At 34.7% G+C, this 19,247-nt stretch overlaps 1 protein-coding gene across 1 annotated transcript; it reads left to right on the top strand.

Moving 5' to 3' along the window:
* The first annotated feature begins 15,454 nt into the window (after positions 1–15,454).
* Positions 15,455–16,503, top strand: LOC123553097 (ficolin-1-like). The gene is made up of 2 exons (XM_045342850.2): positions 15,455–15,563; positions 16,256–16,503. The coding sequence occupies exons 1-2, from the start codon at positions 15,455–15,457 to the stop codon at positions 16,501–16,503; spliced, it is 357 nt and encodes a 118-aa protein (XP_045198785.2).
* Positions 16,504–19,247: the final 2,744 nt, after the last annotated feature.

Genomic DNA, 19,247 nt, shown 5'->3' with positions numbered 1-19,247 from the left:
TTTACGTTCTGCAAATAAAGGTTGTGTGAATATTTCATACAATCTTTTCCGTAGCAAAATAAATATATGAACCTGTTACGAATAATTTGTGATGTAACGGAGTAAATGGATTTAGATCTCATTTTACGATTTCCGGTCTGCGATAAAGTTGATGTAAGATATGATGTCAATGATAATGAAATAATCGTCTGTTTTGACTTTAGGTTCAACTGTTTCCATTTAAAACATGTAAATATATGTTGTGTCGACGTTTTCCTGTCTCAAGGCACATCGGTGATAAGTTTACGACACAAAAAGAAATTTTGAAGTACCACGTTCTAACTGGTTGATCACGCTTAAGGATGTTGGTCACACAAAGAAAATGTTTCAGACGAGCATTTCTGAATTCTGATGGATTTCCTTTTGATCATATAGGGCTATTTTGCCTAAAAAAGTGACAATCACAAAACGGATTATGTATTACAAATTAGTAAAATCACTGAACGGATAATGTAATTAGAAAAATAAACCAAATGCCATTTTTTCTCCCTACAGCATGACAGATCTTAGAAATACGGGTAATTTGGACGTTGACTTCATTGAAAATTCGTCTGAGATACACGAGACAGACACTTCTTGTACCAGTCAATTAACAGTGGTTTTCAATTAATATTGGTGACGATTCATCCCCGAAAGATTCTCTAAATAGTGTTGAAATGTTGTGTTGGCATCTTTACACAGCTTCGTTCTTGTCTGTCGCTTTGATGTCTGACAGAATTAATCCTGGAATTTTAACGACATTTCACTTTGCGTAAACATTTAACCTCTGGACAGTCAAATTTGTCCCATAAAAACAGGCTAGCTACATATATTTCAAAATAACTTCCTTAAACAAGTTCTAAAATATGTAGCCCATTTTTTAGCTCTTTGTTTCTTTTCTCAACAAAATGCGCCATAACCTTTGAAACAACACTTTTATTTTCAAGATTCGAAAGCAGACTAAAGAAAACGAAACTCTTGTTAGTAAATGTCTCCTTGCGAATTTTGATTAGTAACCACAGTGAAATAGAAGTTGAAGTGTGAAACAAAATATGTATGTTCCATAGTGGATATTGAGTTACAGAGATGCAGAGTTTATGACAGGGGACGGATGTCTGTAGCTGTCCTAATTTCACTGAAAGTTCATCCGATTCATGGGCGGTTTGAAAGCTGCAGAAAATGTAGTAGATAAAGTGTACGCGGATTTGAAACAAGAAACAGAATCTGTCAACTTTGACTGTTCAAAGGTAAAACGTTTTTGATAAGACAAAAGGTGCCAGATTCTCGGGTATTATTCTATCAAACTTTCAATTCAAACGGTGGAAAATATACCACTGGCAATTCCTAATTTTATAGAAGTAGTGTGTAGATGTCGGTAAAATATTAATGAGATTTTTCTTCGGGTATGAACTGTCATTAACGTTCACTGAAGAAAGTGAGCGGCCTATTGGTAACTTAATGATCCATGCAAAATCTGTCTCTTGTATCATAGACGAATTGTCAATAAAAGAAATATCCAGCTTACCTATATTTCTCAGCTGTATCTGCCATACTTTAGACAGAAATCCGTGACATGGAAAATTGGTCGTCATTATATCCGAGATATATGAGTAACAAAATTGTACTATATTAATAACCTTTAAAAGATAATCACATTTTAGGAAATATAACACTTTAATATGAACATATGTATCAATACTGTGAACTGCCGACCTCCTTTCGTTTTCGATAATGGTAAATTACACAGAAATCGTCTTGAAACCCATGACGCACTATTTTACGTGTGAGCATGGAAATTGTTACCATCTGTCAAACATTTCAGATATAACTCGTACAGTGACTGACTCATATAAGTTATTGAGTTTGTTTCCGTTTGTTTCAGCGGCATCGGTAAGGTAAAGTTTCTTCCTCATAATGATAGTATACATAGGTAAAGGATTCGATCCAGACAAAATGCATATCAGACTTATAGCTCTTGGCTTACGAACTCATGATGATAAACAAGTCTGCAAAGTTTCAAAGCTAATGCTCTAGTATTCAAGTAAAATGGACCTAAACAAAATTCTATCCAAGAATTCAAATTTTCTTAGTACAAAAAGGGCCATAGTTCTGACAAAATGCATGTTAGAGTTATGGTTCTTGGTATACTTACTTATCTACTAACAATGATAAACACTTGTGCAAAGTTTCTAGGCTTAGGCTTTTATATTTTTGTTGTTGTTGTTGTTTTTTTATTGGGTGGGGGGGTGAATTTTACGAATTCAATACAATTTTCTAGGAACAAAAAGGGCCATATTTCTAACAAAATTTTTATCTGAGTTACAGTTCTTGGCTATATAGTCATCTAAAAATGATAAACAAGGATGCAAAGTTTCAAAGCTATAGCTGTTATAGTTTTTGAGAAAAGGTGGACCTAAACAAAAATTTTAACCAACGACGACGCCCGACGCCAATACTTCGTAGATGTTTTTTTTCAAAAATCATACGAACTACAAATGATTCTCGCAAACGTAAAAAAAAAACTGGTTTTCGTGACTTTGTCGCGATTCTTCTTCACACTGGCTCGGAATATCAGTATTCCATCATGTAGAGAAGTTGTCTGTCAATTGCATGTTAGAAAAGCAAAGTACAGTACAGTGAACTGAAACACCGTCGTAGTTGAGTAACTAAAATCTTTTGGGAAGTAATGTTTTGATCGGTAGTATTCTGAAAGGAGTGCGTATGAAAAGGGTGTTTTGAGCTCCCATTTTAATTTTATTTAATTGCAGTTTTAGCTTGGACATTATCACATTTTTTAATTGGTGGCCAAATACCTCGTATCTAGGATGGCGTTTACATGAGCATTTACAAAAATTCCTTATTTAACTTTTTATTTAATTAATTCAGGACTGTATCCGATATCATAATGTGCGGCAAATGACAATGTCCGTAGCGAGTATATTTTTACGAATCTAACTTAGCTAGTGAGGTCCAGAAAACATTTCCGTAAAATTATGAAGGGATGGCGGTTTAAAAAGAGATTCCCTATTTTAGGCTCCGGTGGCCCATATGTGCAATTAAGTAAATTTATGTTCTCTTATGAAATAAATTGTTTTAATTTTGGTGGGTATCGTCTTGTCTAACATAACGCCTCACTGCTAATCCGCACCTGTATTTGTATTTATAGTCGTATCAGTTCAAATACTAGTCTGACAAGTTTTAATCCCACGGGATTTTCATGGGCAAATTTAGTGCAGTGACAAGTACATTCTTTACCGGAAATCCGTAGAGGACAGATCGTTTACAAAAATTTAAAGAAGATTACGACGGAAAACTGCAGCTCTACTGTTTTGAGAATTCACAATTGAGATGAGTATACATTATATATTTTCTTTAGATGTCTGCGCTTATAATTTTGATTGCTGAACTTTCTGTTTATACGGCATTTGAATATGTCCTCTGGAAAGTAATGGAGACACGTGTTCATCGTACAATCAGCAAGATATTGGTTATTTGGTTTTATTCAATCACTGACTGAATCAGTCTGAAGTGAATTTTAGTTATAAAAAAAAAATAAATAAATAAAATTAACAGACATAGTGAGCTGACAAACACTCACAGGTAAAACATGGGTGTGGTCGAGCGTTTTTTTTGTTTGCATGTACATGCGCAAAAATGCAGTACGTTAGTTCCTATACATTATTCTCGGTCATTATTATTTATGGACTTTAATCATATGTACAATATGCATGTACTGGTTTCACCCGAGGTGTATTGAGGTTTATGCATTTCTAACGTACATTGTTGCGGAAATATTTTGTAACATGATTTAGTATCGCTGGGATTAATCAAAGAATTTTGCTTTGTAGCCTAATATAATTTCAAAAAAAAATATTACAAACTATCATGTCATTAAATCAAATAGAATTATACATTTGGTTGTTTCTTACCAGTTGTCAAAATTATACTTTAAATATCTTGCTTCAAATGATAAAAAGCATGCTGCATAGTCTAGTTACAGCTTAACAGATCCGATGAGAAAGGAGCGACATACAATTAATTGGTTCCATGCCGTTTTCAACAGTATTTCAGTCAGATGGTTGGAGTGTTCGTAGAGACTGCATAGGAAAATTGGTATGTAATAAGGTAATGTAAGCTTACGCTTTTTACGTGTCCAGGAACGAAATTGGCTATATTAACTTGATTAGCTATACTGGCAAAAGAGCGTTCCAGTTGGGTTCGTACCGTGGCATGAAACATTAACAGCTGACAAGAAAGATACGTGTATATTGGATGTTTTCATAATGTAACATATTGGTTAGCTGCTGTTTGTTAGATATCGAAAGAAATGTAAGATATATTTTCATTTTATACATCAGCAGGGTAACCTAGATCTCAACTGTTGTAATGTATAACAGTAAATGGTAAGTGATGCTTATGAAAATTAATAACATACTGTCACATTTCTAAGTCGTAGAAATATTTCTTAAAGCACGAAAGCGTCATGTTTAAATCAAATAATTCACGGATTTATAGATATATTATTAATTCATTGTAATGAAATTACAAAGCTCTTTCAGAACTGTTAAACAATATAATGCGGACATGTTCAAGTAAGGTAAGATGTGCTTTTCATACTTAAGTCTGGTTACTGTTTCTGAGAGTATTTTACATGAGAATAAAATCCAGCAAAACAACGAAACTTATGGAGAACGGTGTTATAGAAATAAAAACACAAACATTCTGAGCTAAATGGAATAAGCCACACTATACTTGGGAGTGCCACGAGTGTTTTCCCATGAACCGAATCTGCTAATACTTTGCATGGTTCCGTTCTGCAAAAGATTATCATATACAAGGATTTATATAAATTAATACAGATTGTTGTTATATTTTGAACAATATTCAGCTTTAAATGTATTTCTTAATGACTAAAATATGGATTTGGGTTATCAGTTTTGTTACACGCTAATGAAATGCATACACATTATTTTTAGACGCAGTTCTAGCCTGTACGCTTTGATGCGAATAATCCATTACGTCAGCAATTGTAACACCAGCATTAACACGGTCAATCTCTGGTATAAGGGGCTGCAGAAAACTAATGTCGTCAACCGGCTATTCTCCCAATGTCTTTAGTTTAGCTATAGGAGCGGCGTGGCATGGTCGGGATCGGCAGCTATTGGGGCACCTTGTGTTGAAAGGTAACTTCTGTACCTGGTTAATTTTATTAAATCCGATTTATCTAGGTCCGTTGCATGCATTACTTAACTGCCTGCATGTAATAGAATAAGTAATAAAAATGCATTGATATGGAAAACGAAATAATCAAGAAATATCGAAAATAGGTGTAAAACAGAATTGAATCAATTATGAGAATAATGTTAATGATAATAATAATAATTATAATAACAATAATGATATGAATAATAATTTCAATAATATGAATGCAAAGAAGACGTCACAGGAAACTGTTCAAGCATATTCTGTTTATGACGTAACAAGTCAGTGGCAGTAAGACTCTTCTAATTGAAAGTCTTATGGCTATTGGTTTCCTATTCGTCAGCCCCTCCGTCCGTTCGCCTGATGTTCGTTCAAAATAAATAGATAATACATTTTGACTGAAACCTCAGCAAAAGGTTTCATGATGACCCTAGCTTATAGTAATCGAATTATTGGATAATATGTACATGTACCTGAATGACATTGTAACATTTAAAGGTATACAATATGTAAAATATGCAGCGAGTTTCCTAGATTTTGATACACCTTAAAAATTAAGGTACATAGCAAAAGGCAATTTCTAGCTCTAGACTTTAACTGTTTTTCAATGACCTGCTGTACCTATTGAGTAAACGTGTATTCACTGAATACCTCGTTTTGGCGAATTTTATTTTCATAAAATGTTGAGTGGCCCTCAATACACGTAATGTGCATTTCGGTATGGCATATTGTAAATCTTATTAGTACTAAAATCTAAAATGCATTACATTCGTTGAAATCTATAGTTATCATCTTATATCATAGTGATCGGTGAGAGCATCTTTGCCTCGTTTCTCATTAGTGCGAAGTACTAGAACCTACAATTTCCTATTAGGTCTGGTATGTTCTGCGCTTATTTTCATAGTTTTCTGCACCTTCGCGCTGCTATGTTGCTTCCAGGCATTTAGCTGGAGCTTTGTCTTTCATATTTTCTCATCATTTTCATATATACCATGCTATATATTTACAATATGCCATAATTTTCATTTGAAAATTTACAATAAAGTCACGGCCTTATCCCACATAATTTTGTTTTGTTTTTGCTATATTACTTGGTACATTCACTTTTGTCTTAGAACCGATGAACTCCCTTATGCAGCCAGACCCGTACTGTAGAAAGCCTCCAAAAAATATAACCTGCTTACTATGGTCACACGTCACTTGTCTTGAGAAAATATATGTTTTCACAAATACCGGCATTTTTCAGTCCCCAAGGGAGGTTCTGCAGCCGGGGTTGACTGTATATATATATAAATACCCTAACACCCACCAATAAATTAAGCAAAACTGTTCAACTTTTAAATATGCGTGCCAAGTTTCATCACCTTCCAACTAATTACGAGATGTTATTTGACGAAACAGTGGGCGGACTAAAGATAGTAAGATATCACAATACCTTACTTTGAGCAAGTAAGGCTCTTGTTAAACTTAACCTGCAAACTCCATGCATTCTGAAGTCACGATTTCAGCAAGCTCTTATGGCCACTTTGACTGAGATATCGGCCTGTCAGAGTTGACAAGGAGTTTGCGCAATACATTCGGCCTAACTGAGGCAAATGCATCTACAAGATAAAACAAGAGGGTTATTAAGGCCATAAGTCGTTCATCTAACCTATACCTTTTTAACGTGTTCGGAAAACATCTCAAAAACAGTTCATGAGAACTTGTTTTTAAGGTTTATCAATTTCAACTTTGGTGGCCTCCAAGTGAAATAAAGAAAAAACATTTTCAATGAATAAACCTAAATCTAGTTAATTTCAATATAGGTTCATATATACCAACTTTGGTGTGGTGAAAGCTTAAAAGCAACACTTCAAGGAAAGAAGTCGTTTTACGTGTTTCTGTTTTAGCCATGCCAGTTCCAACGTATATCCAGGTGGGAACGTATATTTGAACATTCAAGAAAGCGATATTTGGGAAAGATCTAACAAGACCAGTTTTGTTAGCTATGGCGACCCTCTATGAAGTCATGTGGAAACATGTTACGAAACTTAAATTACTCTAAGAATACTATAGACCAAGATTGGTGAACAAATCACAAAACAATTCATGAGTTCTTTTAAGCGTTAGTTGTACAGATCGTTATATGCAATCTTGCAAAAATGTTTTTATAAACTTGAAAAAAAAATGAATAACGAAAAAGATACACTTAAAGGTATACTAGACCCAAATTTCATATTTGAAAACATGAAAAAAGTACTACCAGTAGTTTATGTAAACATAAAATAAACAAATTTATGTGTATTAACTTTGATGAATTTGGTTAATAATAGTACACACTGTAAACATGCACAGCTGAAAGCAGTATAACTGTGTACTATCTTAAAAAAACTGGAAGATTTTTTACACAATCAGCTGTTACTACATGTCATTTGATTATGAATGTAGCTCAATATTGACAATTTATTTTATATTTAGTGAAGTTGAATATATTTGATGAGGATTATTTGCATTTGAAGTAAATATCTTAATATGAAATATTTCAATGAAAGGTGAGCAGAATACATCTTTAATAGTTCCCTAGATTGTTTTTCTGTTATTAGATTTTTTTAGGATTTTCCTTTACTCATTTTTATTTTTGTTGGTTTTAACGTCGCACAAACATAGTTATAGGACCTACAGCGGTTTTCCAGCTTTTCGTGACGGAGGACGTCAAAGGTGCCCTAAGTGCATTATTTCAGGCACAAGCGAGCACATTTGCCAGCCGGATGGCTTCCTCACATGAAAGTATTCTACATCTGGAACTATAGGTTTCGAACCCATAGTAGTGAGGGTCAAGTGATTTGAAGTCAGCGGCCTTAACCACTTGGTTGCGGAGGCCCATGTTTTACGAGGGCCATTCTAGAAATAATGACAATTGTGCTGGAATATGTTGCAAAGTCTGTGTAAAGAAATTCCTCCTTGACTTCAACGCACTTCCGCAGTCAAGAAATCCAAAGTGTGAATGCTGCAGAGTAGTCTCCCCTTGGTATGGTGAATCAGCGGAATGATTGATGTATATCACTTTTCATTCTTCAGAAACATTTGAACGGTGGCACTTTTGTGAGCTGCAGCGTTGTCATGGATCCATTGGAGGCCGTCGTTCAACATATTTCATTTCTTTTTCTCTATAAAACTTTCCAGTGATTGACATTCCTGAGGGTGTAGGAAATTGTACAACAGTACCCTTTGAGTTAAATAAGACGGAATACAAAACCTGTTTGACACTTTTAGTTCTGTTTGCAATTACTGCTCTACGGTCACCTATTCGCAGCCTGTGTCTGTTGTCAACGTGACGCGGTTGCTCATAAAAGTATATCCAGGTTGGAACTGTGACATTGTGCGATAATCTAAATTTTAGAACTATTTCTTTCAGCGTTTCTTTAGCATATTTGTCTCTATTGGCTTTCTGCTCCTCGTTTAACATAGGCACCCATCGGGCACAAACCTTTCTTAAATCCAAGTGGTTAGTGTGGATCTCATTGTTTTCACCGTTGACATGCCAAGAAAAGTACTATCTCGGATACCGTGTACTTGACGTCCTTATAAATCAGACGCCTTACAGTAATAATGTGTTCTTTGACGTCACTGCTATTTGGGCCTGCCAGGACGAGTCGTGTTTTTAAGGACTGTCTGGCCATTTTTAGCTCGACTATTCAAAGAATAGGGGAGCTATCCTACTCGCCCCGGCGTCGGCGTGAGCGTGAGCGTCACACAAATGTTAAAGTTTGCGTACCACCCCAAATATTTTCAAAGTCCATTGAGATATTGCTTTTATATTTTGCATACTTGTTTACCATCTTGACCCCAGTCTGTATAAAGGAGGAGGCAACTCTATCAAGCATTTTGACTGAATTATGGCCCCTTTTCGAAAAATGTTAAAGTTTGCGTACCACCCCAAATATTTTCAAAGTCCATTGAGATATTGCTTTCATATTTTGCATACTTGTTTACCATCATGACCCCAGTCTGTATAAAGGAGGAGGCAACTCTATCAAGCATTTTGACTGAATTATGGCCCCTTTTCGACTTAAAATAAATGTTAAAGTTTGCGTACCATCCCAAATATTTTCAAAGTCCATTGAGATATTGCTTTCATATTTTGCATACTTGTTTACTATCATGACAAGCATTTTGACTGAATTATCGCCCCTATTTGACTTAGAATATGCTTATTATAATGTTAAAGTTTTACTCTTAGCTTATATTATACTATCAAGCACTGAGAATAGTCGAGCGCGCTGTCCACTGACAGCTCTTGTTAAATTCACGTACCCTACTCACCTGTAAACAAATTTCTCTGATACTGCAGACTTCCCATATAAAGTATGCAGTTCAGCGAGTATCTGCCTTTCAGGTATTTCTAAAGAACAACGTACTAATTTCAGATTTTTGTTCGCTCTTCATAGCTACATGTATTTTGCTTAGTGTATATAACTACACATGATGCAATACTAAATATTTCCAAAACGGTACGAGAATTTTCAATACAACTTTGCAGGTATTTTGCTAGTCAAACTTCCACGGAAGCGTGCGATTGTCATTTTTTTAGACTGACCCTCGCACTGCCACTTAGGCACTGTGTAAAATTTGAGAGCGGTCAGTTACTTACAATCAAAACTGCAGTCTCCATATCAATGTGAGCTTGATCTGTGACCCCCATAAAAGTAAGTATCGTTCCCAGTTAGTGCTTTGTCATCATGTAAAGTTGTTTAAAAACTGTAGTACCTGGTAATACTTTTTCTGAGTAAAAGTCCGGAAGCTATAACAATATTGAAATTAAACCTTGGTCTTTGAGCCACTAATACCAAACTCAACAAGAGTTTTCTTCTACCGGCCACTGTGACCTTCATTTACTGACCGCAAAACATTAGGGCTCGTCCTCAAGTGTTACTAAGTCATCTTGTAAAGTTTTAAATTTGCTGTTATTATACTTTGTGACTTCAAACCCGGAAACAATAACAATTATTTGTTAACATCTGACATTCTGAAATGTTGCAAGAAAACAAGGACGAGACATGTATACGTGTTAGCTATACAAAATAAGATTTGTTTACATTGTCAGGTTGCAACAAACACAGAATAGAATGTTCTGTTTTGTAAGAGACTATTTGCCTTGTACAGACGACAAACATTTTAACAAGAATGTTTGGAATGTTGAAAACTGAAGGGTATAAAGTGGCATATCTTGCATAGAGCCGTTTGTAACTATTATCACATTTATTAGAATAATTCACGAAGAACGCCGAACCTGAGTCTGTTTCTCTTTTCTAGAACATTGTCTCATGCATTTTACGTTAGTTATTTTCGACGGAAGCTTGTTGATAAAACCTGCTTTTATGTTTTGTTGATAATTTGCCTAACAATTTTGCGACTTTACATGCCAGATAATAAGGAAAACTTTGTTGGATAGAAACTTTTTTTTCTTTAACTAACTGAGTGAAACAGTACAATCATATTATGGGACCATTGCAAGACACCATCACTTTCCATAAAATGTTTATTGGAAATCTGTAGCGTACACAAACACAACACGTCACGAGTCTATACATTTTTGTTGTTTATTTACACAGTAGAATATTTCGTACATACTTTCATAATTTATTTCGTAACTTCTTAAGCCTTAACAAATGTCATATCTAAAGCCTAACTTAATATCCGCGAGACCCATTACTAGGTCTCGCCTGGTCTCTCTAGACCCTTCTGACTTCTTCTCCCCGAGATATCTAAAACAGCCAAATATATAGCATTCTCTAACATCATATATATGTACTATCTGACAATTTGACGTATAAAACGTGAGGGTTTGAATATAATAAACAATTACATTAATGCATCAACAATATATCAACTTGACAGGTGTGTAGCTGGTTTACAAACAATAAAATAATCTTTCATTATTTTACAAATCTTATACCAACTAAGAAAAGAGATGTTAAACTACAGGCAATAATCATGGTCTAATATAAATTAAAAACCAGAAACATCCAAAGAATAATGCTACTGTTACCAAAGTTAACGCTGACTTCCCATGACAGTTACTTTATTAACATTTCATTAAGATATTTTTGATATTTTGTCTAAATCACATATGTGCGAAAAGTTAATTACATACTTTCCTTTTGATAATTGACATAGTTTTGGTCATACCTTTAAGATGTTTAGCGACAAGTTAAATATCCATAAATATTTGCTTGTTTGTCCAGTACAATCAAACTTGACAAAGAAGGGACACAACCTGCTGCCTAAGGCAGAAGATTGTTTAACACAAGTTGAAACTGGAGCAAAAGTGACTCCTTAACGCAGGTGGATGTTAAGTTGGGTTTATCATGTCCGTGCTATGAATAGTTTCAAATATTATACAGCCTTATATATCCAAATAATTATATGGTATAGCACCCGTGTCTGTGGATTAACATAATAACCCAACATACACAAATGAATGAAATTACAATGTCATTCATGATAATGTTTAACAAGAATTTGAAAACATTAAAAGGAAATGAATTGAATATTTATGATAGATGTAACATTTGTATTATTGGATTAAAAGAGATACCACTATTTATTTGTACTTTTTGAATTCTAGTATTACACTCAGGGATGTACAAGTATAAAATATCAAACGAATGACACACATTTTCAGTATATAAAATTGTGTACTAGGGAAACGTAGATAAATTAAATTTGAAATTTGAAAAAAATAGTTATGGTCACCTATTGATAGAAACAAAAATAGCGAATATAAGTTTTCTTATTATTATCATTACATATGAGTTTTCCAAGTCATTTACTTATTGCTCTTTTTAAGAAAATTTCCTTTGTACATAGTTGCTACATGATAAGGAACACTCGTTTAAAATACACAAGTTGATTGCACATCGAGACAGGTTTTATTATTTTTGTTTTAAAGATAGAGCTATCACCTTTCAGACTGTTGACATTTGGGACCAAGATAATGAAAATGAATATAAACAGTGATAATTTCAGTACTTCACCACAAATCATAAAAACGACACTTTCTCATAAGCTTTGAAGTGACAGAGGCTGAAAATACACAGTATGATATATAAACATTTCATAGAACAGTGTAAAAATATTTGTTTCCGTTGAGAAAATAAAGTTAAGTAAAAGACAGTATACGTCGTTTGTTGCCATACCACCAAATTGATTTCAGAGGATGTTTCCCAAACGTCATTTCACCACGTACTTTTCTATTGTTTTAAATTACAAACTCTGCATAATTCAAAAGCCCATTAAGCCAAACTTATTCCTTTGGCGAACAAGAATCGGCTTGTGTAGATCAGCCATACACTGTGAAATAAAACCTTCCATGTTAGCTCTCATACAATAGTTTAAATCTCTTTCTGAATATGAAAGAGAAATCTGAAACTTTTCTGTCTATATAATCTGGCAAGTTCCAAACCCATTGCTCGTTTTTTATAAAGATATGTACATGTAACAACCAGTATTGTTTTTGTTTTACACACTTTGTCTTTTATTACCATCCCTTACAACATGGTTAAACATAATTCAGAACTTGACTTAAACATTTCAAGAGGTTTTCACTGTTTCTGATCAACATTACTATCGTAATTAAAAGCATGACAAGCAGAAATCTTTATTGCAATAACTACGTATAGGTATGCATCTACTTCGTAGGACATTCCAACAAGCTGAACGTTATTCCACCTTCTTTGGAAGACATTTTCAAGCAAGGTCAATTTATAGTTGAATTGAACAAACACGGTTTTATACGGTGCCCCTAAAGTGACATGTTACACACTTTTTTTCCAATTAGGTAATGTGAGACTTTTTTATTTCATTAAAACGAAATCATTTCGTTTTAACGAAATAAAAAAAGTCTCACATTACCTAATTGGAAAAAAAAGTGTGTAACATGTCACTTTAGGGGCACCGTAGTTTTATGTTACGTCTGTTGTACACAGTTATGTTTATGGAATTCAAAGTTTCTTCAAAGCTTCAATAACTGCGCAATTCGCTTACGGAACAGTTTGTTTACGTTGGTGTCGCTAAGCACGTATGATTTATTCAAAAGTATTTCGGTCACGTGACTTCCATAACTGTGAAGATTCATAAATATTTGTTGGAATTTACGTAGTAAAATAAACGACTGATCATTTTCGATGCGGATACCAACGTTCTCGTCAAATCATTGCACATTAATAAAGCGTAATATGGAGAACGTGAAAATTGGTGCATTGTCAACGTGTTTCCTGATTTTCATAGGTGTAGGCAATTTTGTATTCTCCGACGGCATCAGCTGGACGAAGTACACATTTGAGCCCGATTTCACCGGCTACAGATGTATCCAGAAGGAAACGATCTTTGAATCAGACAACGTACTAGACCCAGTCACATGCAGCAAAATGTGTAACATGAACCGTGGCTGCGTGAGCTTTGCCTACCAACCAGCTGGTAGCAAGTGCCTCGGATGCCGGAAAAGTGAGTTCAGTCATGAACATGACAGCTTCGAAGAGCTTCCAGGCTCCATGTATTTTGTACAAAGAGGTAAGATTGATTTTGACACATTTTCCTTTGCTTATTCAAAATTTGTGACTATGGCTTTCAAACTTTACATTATGAGTGAGAGGTAGCTCTGAAATGTCACTATTTCTATCGGTCCGGTGTCTCAAATGTCAGTGCAGTTAGTTACGTTTCCTTTCAAAATGTTCCTTTACTATGTAAGTAAATTATCCCAACTGAACTGCATTTTTATACATTATCATCAGAATTATTTCCCCCACGCATATTATACTGGTGACATATGGGGAATATGGTGTTCCGCCAACAATTCATTTTGTGTCAGTGAAAATATCTGAGTGTATTTTTGTCATTTATAGAATACGACTGTCAAGACATATTGAAGTTAAAGAACACTTCAAAAAGTGGTGTTTATGAAATCAACCTACCACACTCAAAATCTATATTGAAAGTCTATTGTGATATGGAAACTAGTGGCGGTGGATGGACGGTAAGTTAGATATGGCACTGAAATTTCAGTACAGCTTTAAAGAATTGAAATTAATATTTATCTATCATGTATTGTTAGTATGTCTGAATTCGAACGCACGGCATTCCATACAAGTTAGGATAGTTATTGTGTGTCTTTATCATTATACATATTTTATTAACTATTACAATAGCAATCTTTAAGTGCCGTGCGGCTGCTGTAAGAAGTCTTCCCGTACTTGGATTCAGTGTGAAACTTGTTATTTTTTGGTCCTTTGGGATCAGGGAGTCCATTCAATGGATTTATAATAGGGTTCCGCTTAAATCGGAGCTAGGGGGCGTGAGAGGTGTTGCACATTTTATTGCCTCTAATAAACAGACAGTCAAACCTGTCTGCTGTTATTCATCTTGGTTGCATTCTAAGCTTCTAAAGGATCTTTTTACAGATTTTATTATTATCATCATTTGCTGATTTATCTTTATTCTAAATATGCAGGTATTTCATAACCGTTTGAATGGCTCTGTCGACTTTTATCGAAATTTTACGGACTATGAAAACGGATTTGGTGATGTGAATGGTGAATATTGGCTTGGTAAGTACATTTGAAGTGGATACATGTGTATCTGTTTAATCACAACAGTCAAGCTTTTGCTCGAGAGGCCAGGTCTATCAAGAGACCATTTGATTGAGTTCTTTTATATGTTTTAAAGGACACATTGTTGTTTAGTAAGAAACCATTTGTGTTAAGATATCATTTTTTGTCTTTCCCGTAAGTGGTACTAGTGTATCTTAATACAAATTGCACAGTATATTCACATTGAATGATGTTCAACTGCAAATAAAATGTCTAAAAAAGAAACCCTTTAATCTAATTAAGCAGGAAACCATTAAGCGGAGTGAATCTAAGATTTTTTATATCTTATATTCATATACCAGTATATCGTTATACCGTTATTGGTAGATATCAGCAGCAGTTTACTACACAGGTTATGACAATGAGTTTTAGAAAGTTTTGTAACTATGTCCATAACATCGAGATGACTTTGTTGGTTAAAGTCTGGATTTAACAGAATGTGATAAATATATTTTCCATATAAATATTTAGATGAAATATATCGCCAAGATTTCGTGTTTAACAGTCAGATTATATCATTTTGTAAACCGTTGACTGTAAAATTTTTAGGCTTGAAGTATATTCGGGAGGCTGCATAGAGAAGTCCAAGCAGCAGACTTGGGCTGGAAATGTCAAGAAAGAATGGGGACAAGGGATACGAGGAGTATAAAAACTTCTTGCTTACTGATGGAACAGAATATAGACTGAGTCTATATCCGTATGCAGAGGAAAGAGAAGGTAAAGCTTCACACAATAATAGATTCTCTTAATGCAAAACGAAAAAAAAAAACAGGGATATGCAGACATTTAATAAATCCGTCATTGTGTTTACTGTTGCCATTGTTTTGAAAATTCTTTCACTTCTTTAAATAATTTAAGAAATCCTAGCAGATGAAAAAAACAACATAAGAACATTGTTGCCTTTCCCTTCAACATACACAATCTGCCCTTAGAGGGTAACGTTTTGATTTTCTTACAACAAAAGATTTAATTCTGATTCTGTTTGTAAATTAACATTCACTTCTGTTTTAATTAAACGATTAGTATTTATTTTACATTTAAATCTACCACAATACTAATCTTATCATTGCAATCTTGGAATTTTAACAATGAATCTGATACCTACTTTTTCATGAGTTTTATTTTAATGATAATCGGCAATTTCTGAGCAGTAACAATAAAATACAATACAATATCTCTTACAAACAATACAATACAATATTTCTTTGCTGCGTCAGGTTACATGTGAACAATAGACAATCAGCAAACAGAAAAGAAACATACATAATCACATTAAACATGTTTCTTTTTTAGCTCATCGCGCACATGTCTTTTTCTTAAATCCTGATGAGTGCCTTAATAGCATACTAAATAGATTATATAAATTGTCGATGTTTATGTTTAAATTCTACGAACGGTGCAAACTTTAGGCATTTGGACATCATTAGAGAGATCGTTCTCAACAAAGGACCGAGATAGGAATTTATCGGCAGACAACTGTGCTGGAAAGTTACATGGCGCAGGGTGGTACAACGGTTGTGGGAATGTCAACCTCCTTGGTAAATATTGCCCACCAGGAGAGCCATGCGAGGACGGCAAAAATGGTGCGACTGGGCACTACTATCAACCGTTTGCGGGACTGGAATCACTAAAGTCATCAAGAATGATGTTACGATAGGATGTTAGGATAATCCCCGGGGAAAATACTGATGGCGTGTCACAAACTGTTACACACGGTTATAACGTAGTGAAAAAATATTTTAAAAAATTATTTGTTGTAGATTGCCGTTAACAGATGAGATACTAGACAAAGAAAAGTTTCTCCATTTACACTACTAGTAGCTACCAGGAGATATTTGTTGGATTCAACATTTTAACTTTCGCGATCTTTAGATTTTGTCATATGTCGAGAATAACTAATCAGGTTTTTAGATATTGTTGTTACGATGCAATTATTGAAAGATATATGACACTAATTTACAAGGGCATTTCCTTAAGAGTAGTTGTAAACGATACGTTTTTTTTTCAGGCAAATTACCTTAGTGATGACTTTATATTTTCTGATCGTAAATGTCATATATCTTGTTCTATATATTCTTGTTTAGTTACTCTGCGCTGCGTAGCCATAGCAGATTTCAGTTGGGGGTAGACATTTACATTATTTTTCAGGGGTAGCTAGATATTGATGATAAATATCACATCGCTTTTCTGCCGAATTGCCTTCACTTATTTAACTATTATATTATCAATTTGACATCTCGGGCTCGTGAAAAAAGTAAATGCGATGCGGGCTGTTGAGAAAAAAAACTGGGTATATTTTGTATGTGGAGAAAGAATGTTAGTTTTTAATTAGCTATTTTCATCCAAAGAAGATGTGTTTGATTTGTGATAACTTTCAAATGATGAATTCAACAAACATTTCTAAAATGGACATATTTGGAGGGCGATCAGCATATTTAAAGTGAACTATTTGTTGTGTTCTTCCTGTCTATTTCTAGATATTTTCCATGGAATAAATGAGTCATTATCTTTTAACCTTTAGCCTGCTGGCGGTAAGCTATTCTGCGACCAGTGCAGACCAGGATCAGCATGCAGGCTGATCATGGTGGCACTGTTCGCTATTCAATCAGTCAATTTTCAGTGAACACCCCTTTGATAAAGAAGAGGTACTGCCCAAATTGAATGTTGGACCAATCCATTTCAGAAAAGCAACAACTGGGACATTCCGTCGCTAGAGTCTTACTAGTCATCTCTTGTTAGATTTCTTTCTTTTGGTACAATTCTATACAAACCTAGATGGAGCAAATAAATTTCGCATATATTGTACCTTGTTGTCAGTTGTATACGTAGAAGGATCGTATATTAATAGATAAACATGAGAATTACATTTATCATAGCAATAAAATCCAATAAATGAACAAACAACTCAAGCAATTAGACTCGTGTGTTTTTATTCGTCCTTGTGTGACAACTGAATATTAATGTAGTGTGGTTTGTAACTTTGTACGGTCCCTGAATAATAAGTTTTCCATATATAGTGCTAGGAGGCGGTAAGTGCTAGGAGGTGGTATTGGCACATACCGTTACCTTTTATGACCAGACTCCGTCTAAACGAGTACGTTATTACTTTGTTTGTTTACGTTTTCTATGCTTCTAAAGGATCTTCATTTAGATTTGATTTGAATTCATAGCAACGGTCTTTCACTGCCACATTGCCGACGTAAAAATCACCCGTTCTTGGTGCCGTTAGTGTTTCTGGTTATTCGGACTAAAGGAGTATTTTTAATTTTCTATATATTAATGGAGCACCACTTAAGCTGATGCTAACGACTGTTGCACATTCCATTACAATGTACCTTTCACGCGTAAACTCTATTTTACTTGATTGCTTTCTGTGTTAGTCTCGAGTTGATGTGTGACGACTGTAAAATCTCCGGCCCATACTTGTAATCAGTGTTAGCTATATTTCTGTTCTATTGGGATCATAGAGCCCATTCTGTCTTTCTGTACAAACTACATCCGGTCAACCTGTTTAGTGGTTAAAGTGTCGGCGCTCAACCTGGGAGTCAAGGGTTCGACCACGCCTTCTCATATGACACCAGTACTGTTGTTTTTTCCAGGAAGCGGACTCGAGAGTGGTTCGGATAAGCTTGAGGTTTAATCACAATCTGGCTAAAATAAATTAGCATAAACTAATCTGTTGCAAAGAGTTGTGAAAGATTAAACTTCAGGAATTGGCCAATGCTGTGTAATAATCCTCTTATAAAAAATATAAGATCAGCAGGACTAGGTAAAATAATTTTGATTCGCAACAATAGTGATATTTGATAACTTACACGGGTGGTAAACGCGCAATCTTATTCCCGTTGGGAATACGCTTAAAATGGGTTGCGCGACGTCCGGTGCTGGTGTTGCGCATCAATATATACAAAATCGAGGTAGGTAGGGTTTTGTTTTTGTAAATAAAGACACATTTACGAGTGTTTTCGAAAAAAGCAAAATGCTACCCGACACGAAAATGAATAAAGATCATATGTGTGAAATAACAACTTATTAAATTAAGAAGCAGCCCTGTTATCACGAAAACTCTGCTGGATCGACCTGTCAAAAAAGTATGGAATCATGAATAATGGGAATTTTCTAACTATTTTGCCTTCTTTCTGGAAATGTGATGCTCCTAATGATCAAACACGTGTAAAATAGTCATAAATATTACATACAATTGAATGAAAAGTTGCTTTTGAAGGAAAGATCGGCATCAAACAACCGGGAATGGGGTTGCGCACCGGGAATGGAGTTGCGCGTATACATTATATACATTATGATTTGACATTTGATATTCGTTACTTTTTAACAGTTGAGTCATCATAAAACGTATCAGATGTCCATAGTTTAGGCATTTGAGGTCAGAAACTGCCATTT

This window comes from Mercenaria mercenaria, chromosome 4 (assembly GCF_021730395.1).
Source record: "Mercenaria mercenaria strain notata chromosome 4, MADL_Memer_1, whole genome shotgun sequence".
NCBI classification, from domain to species: Eukaryota; Metazoa; Mollusca; class Bivalvia; order Venerida; family Veneridae; genus Mercenaria; species Mercenaria mercenaria.
Note: the sequence above shows the minus strand (reverse complement) of the source record. Positions and strands in the feature narration are given on the sequence as shown.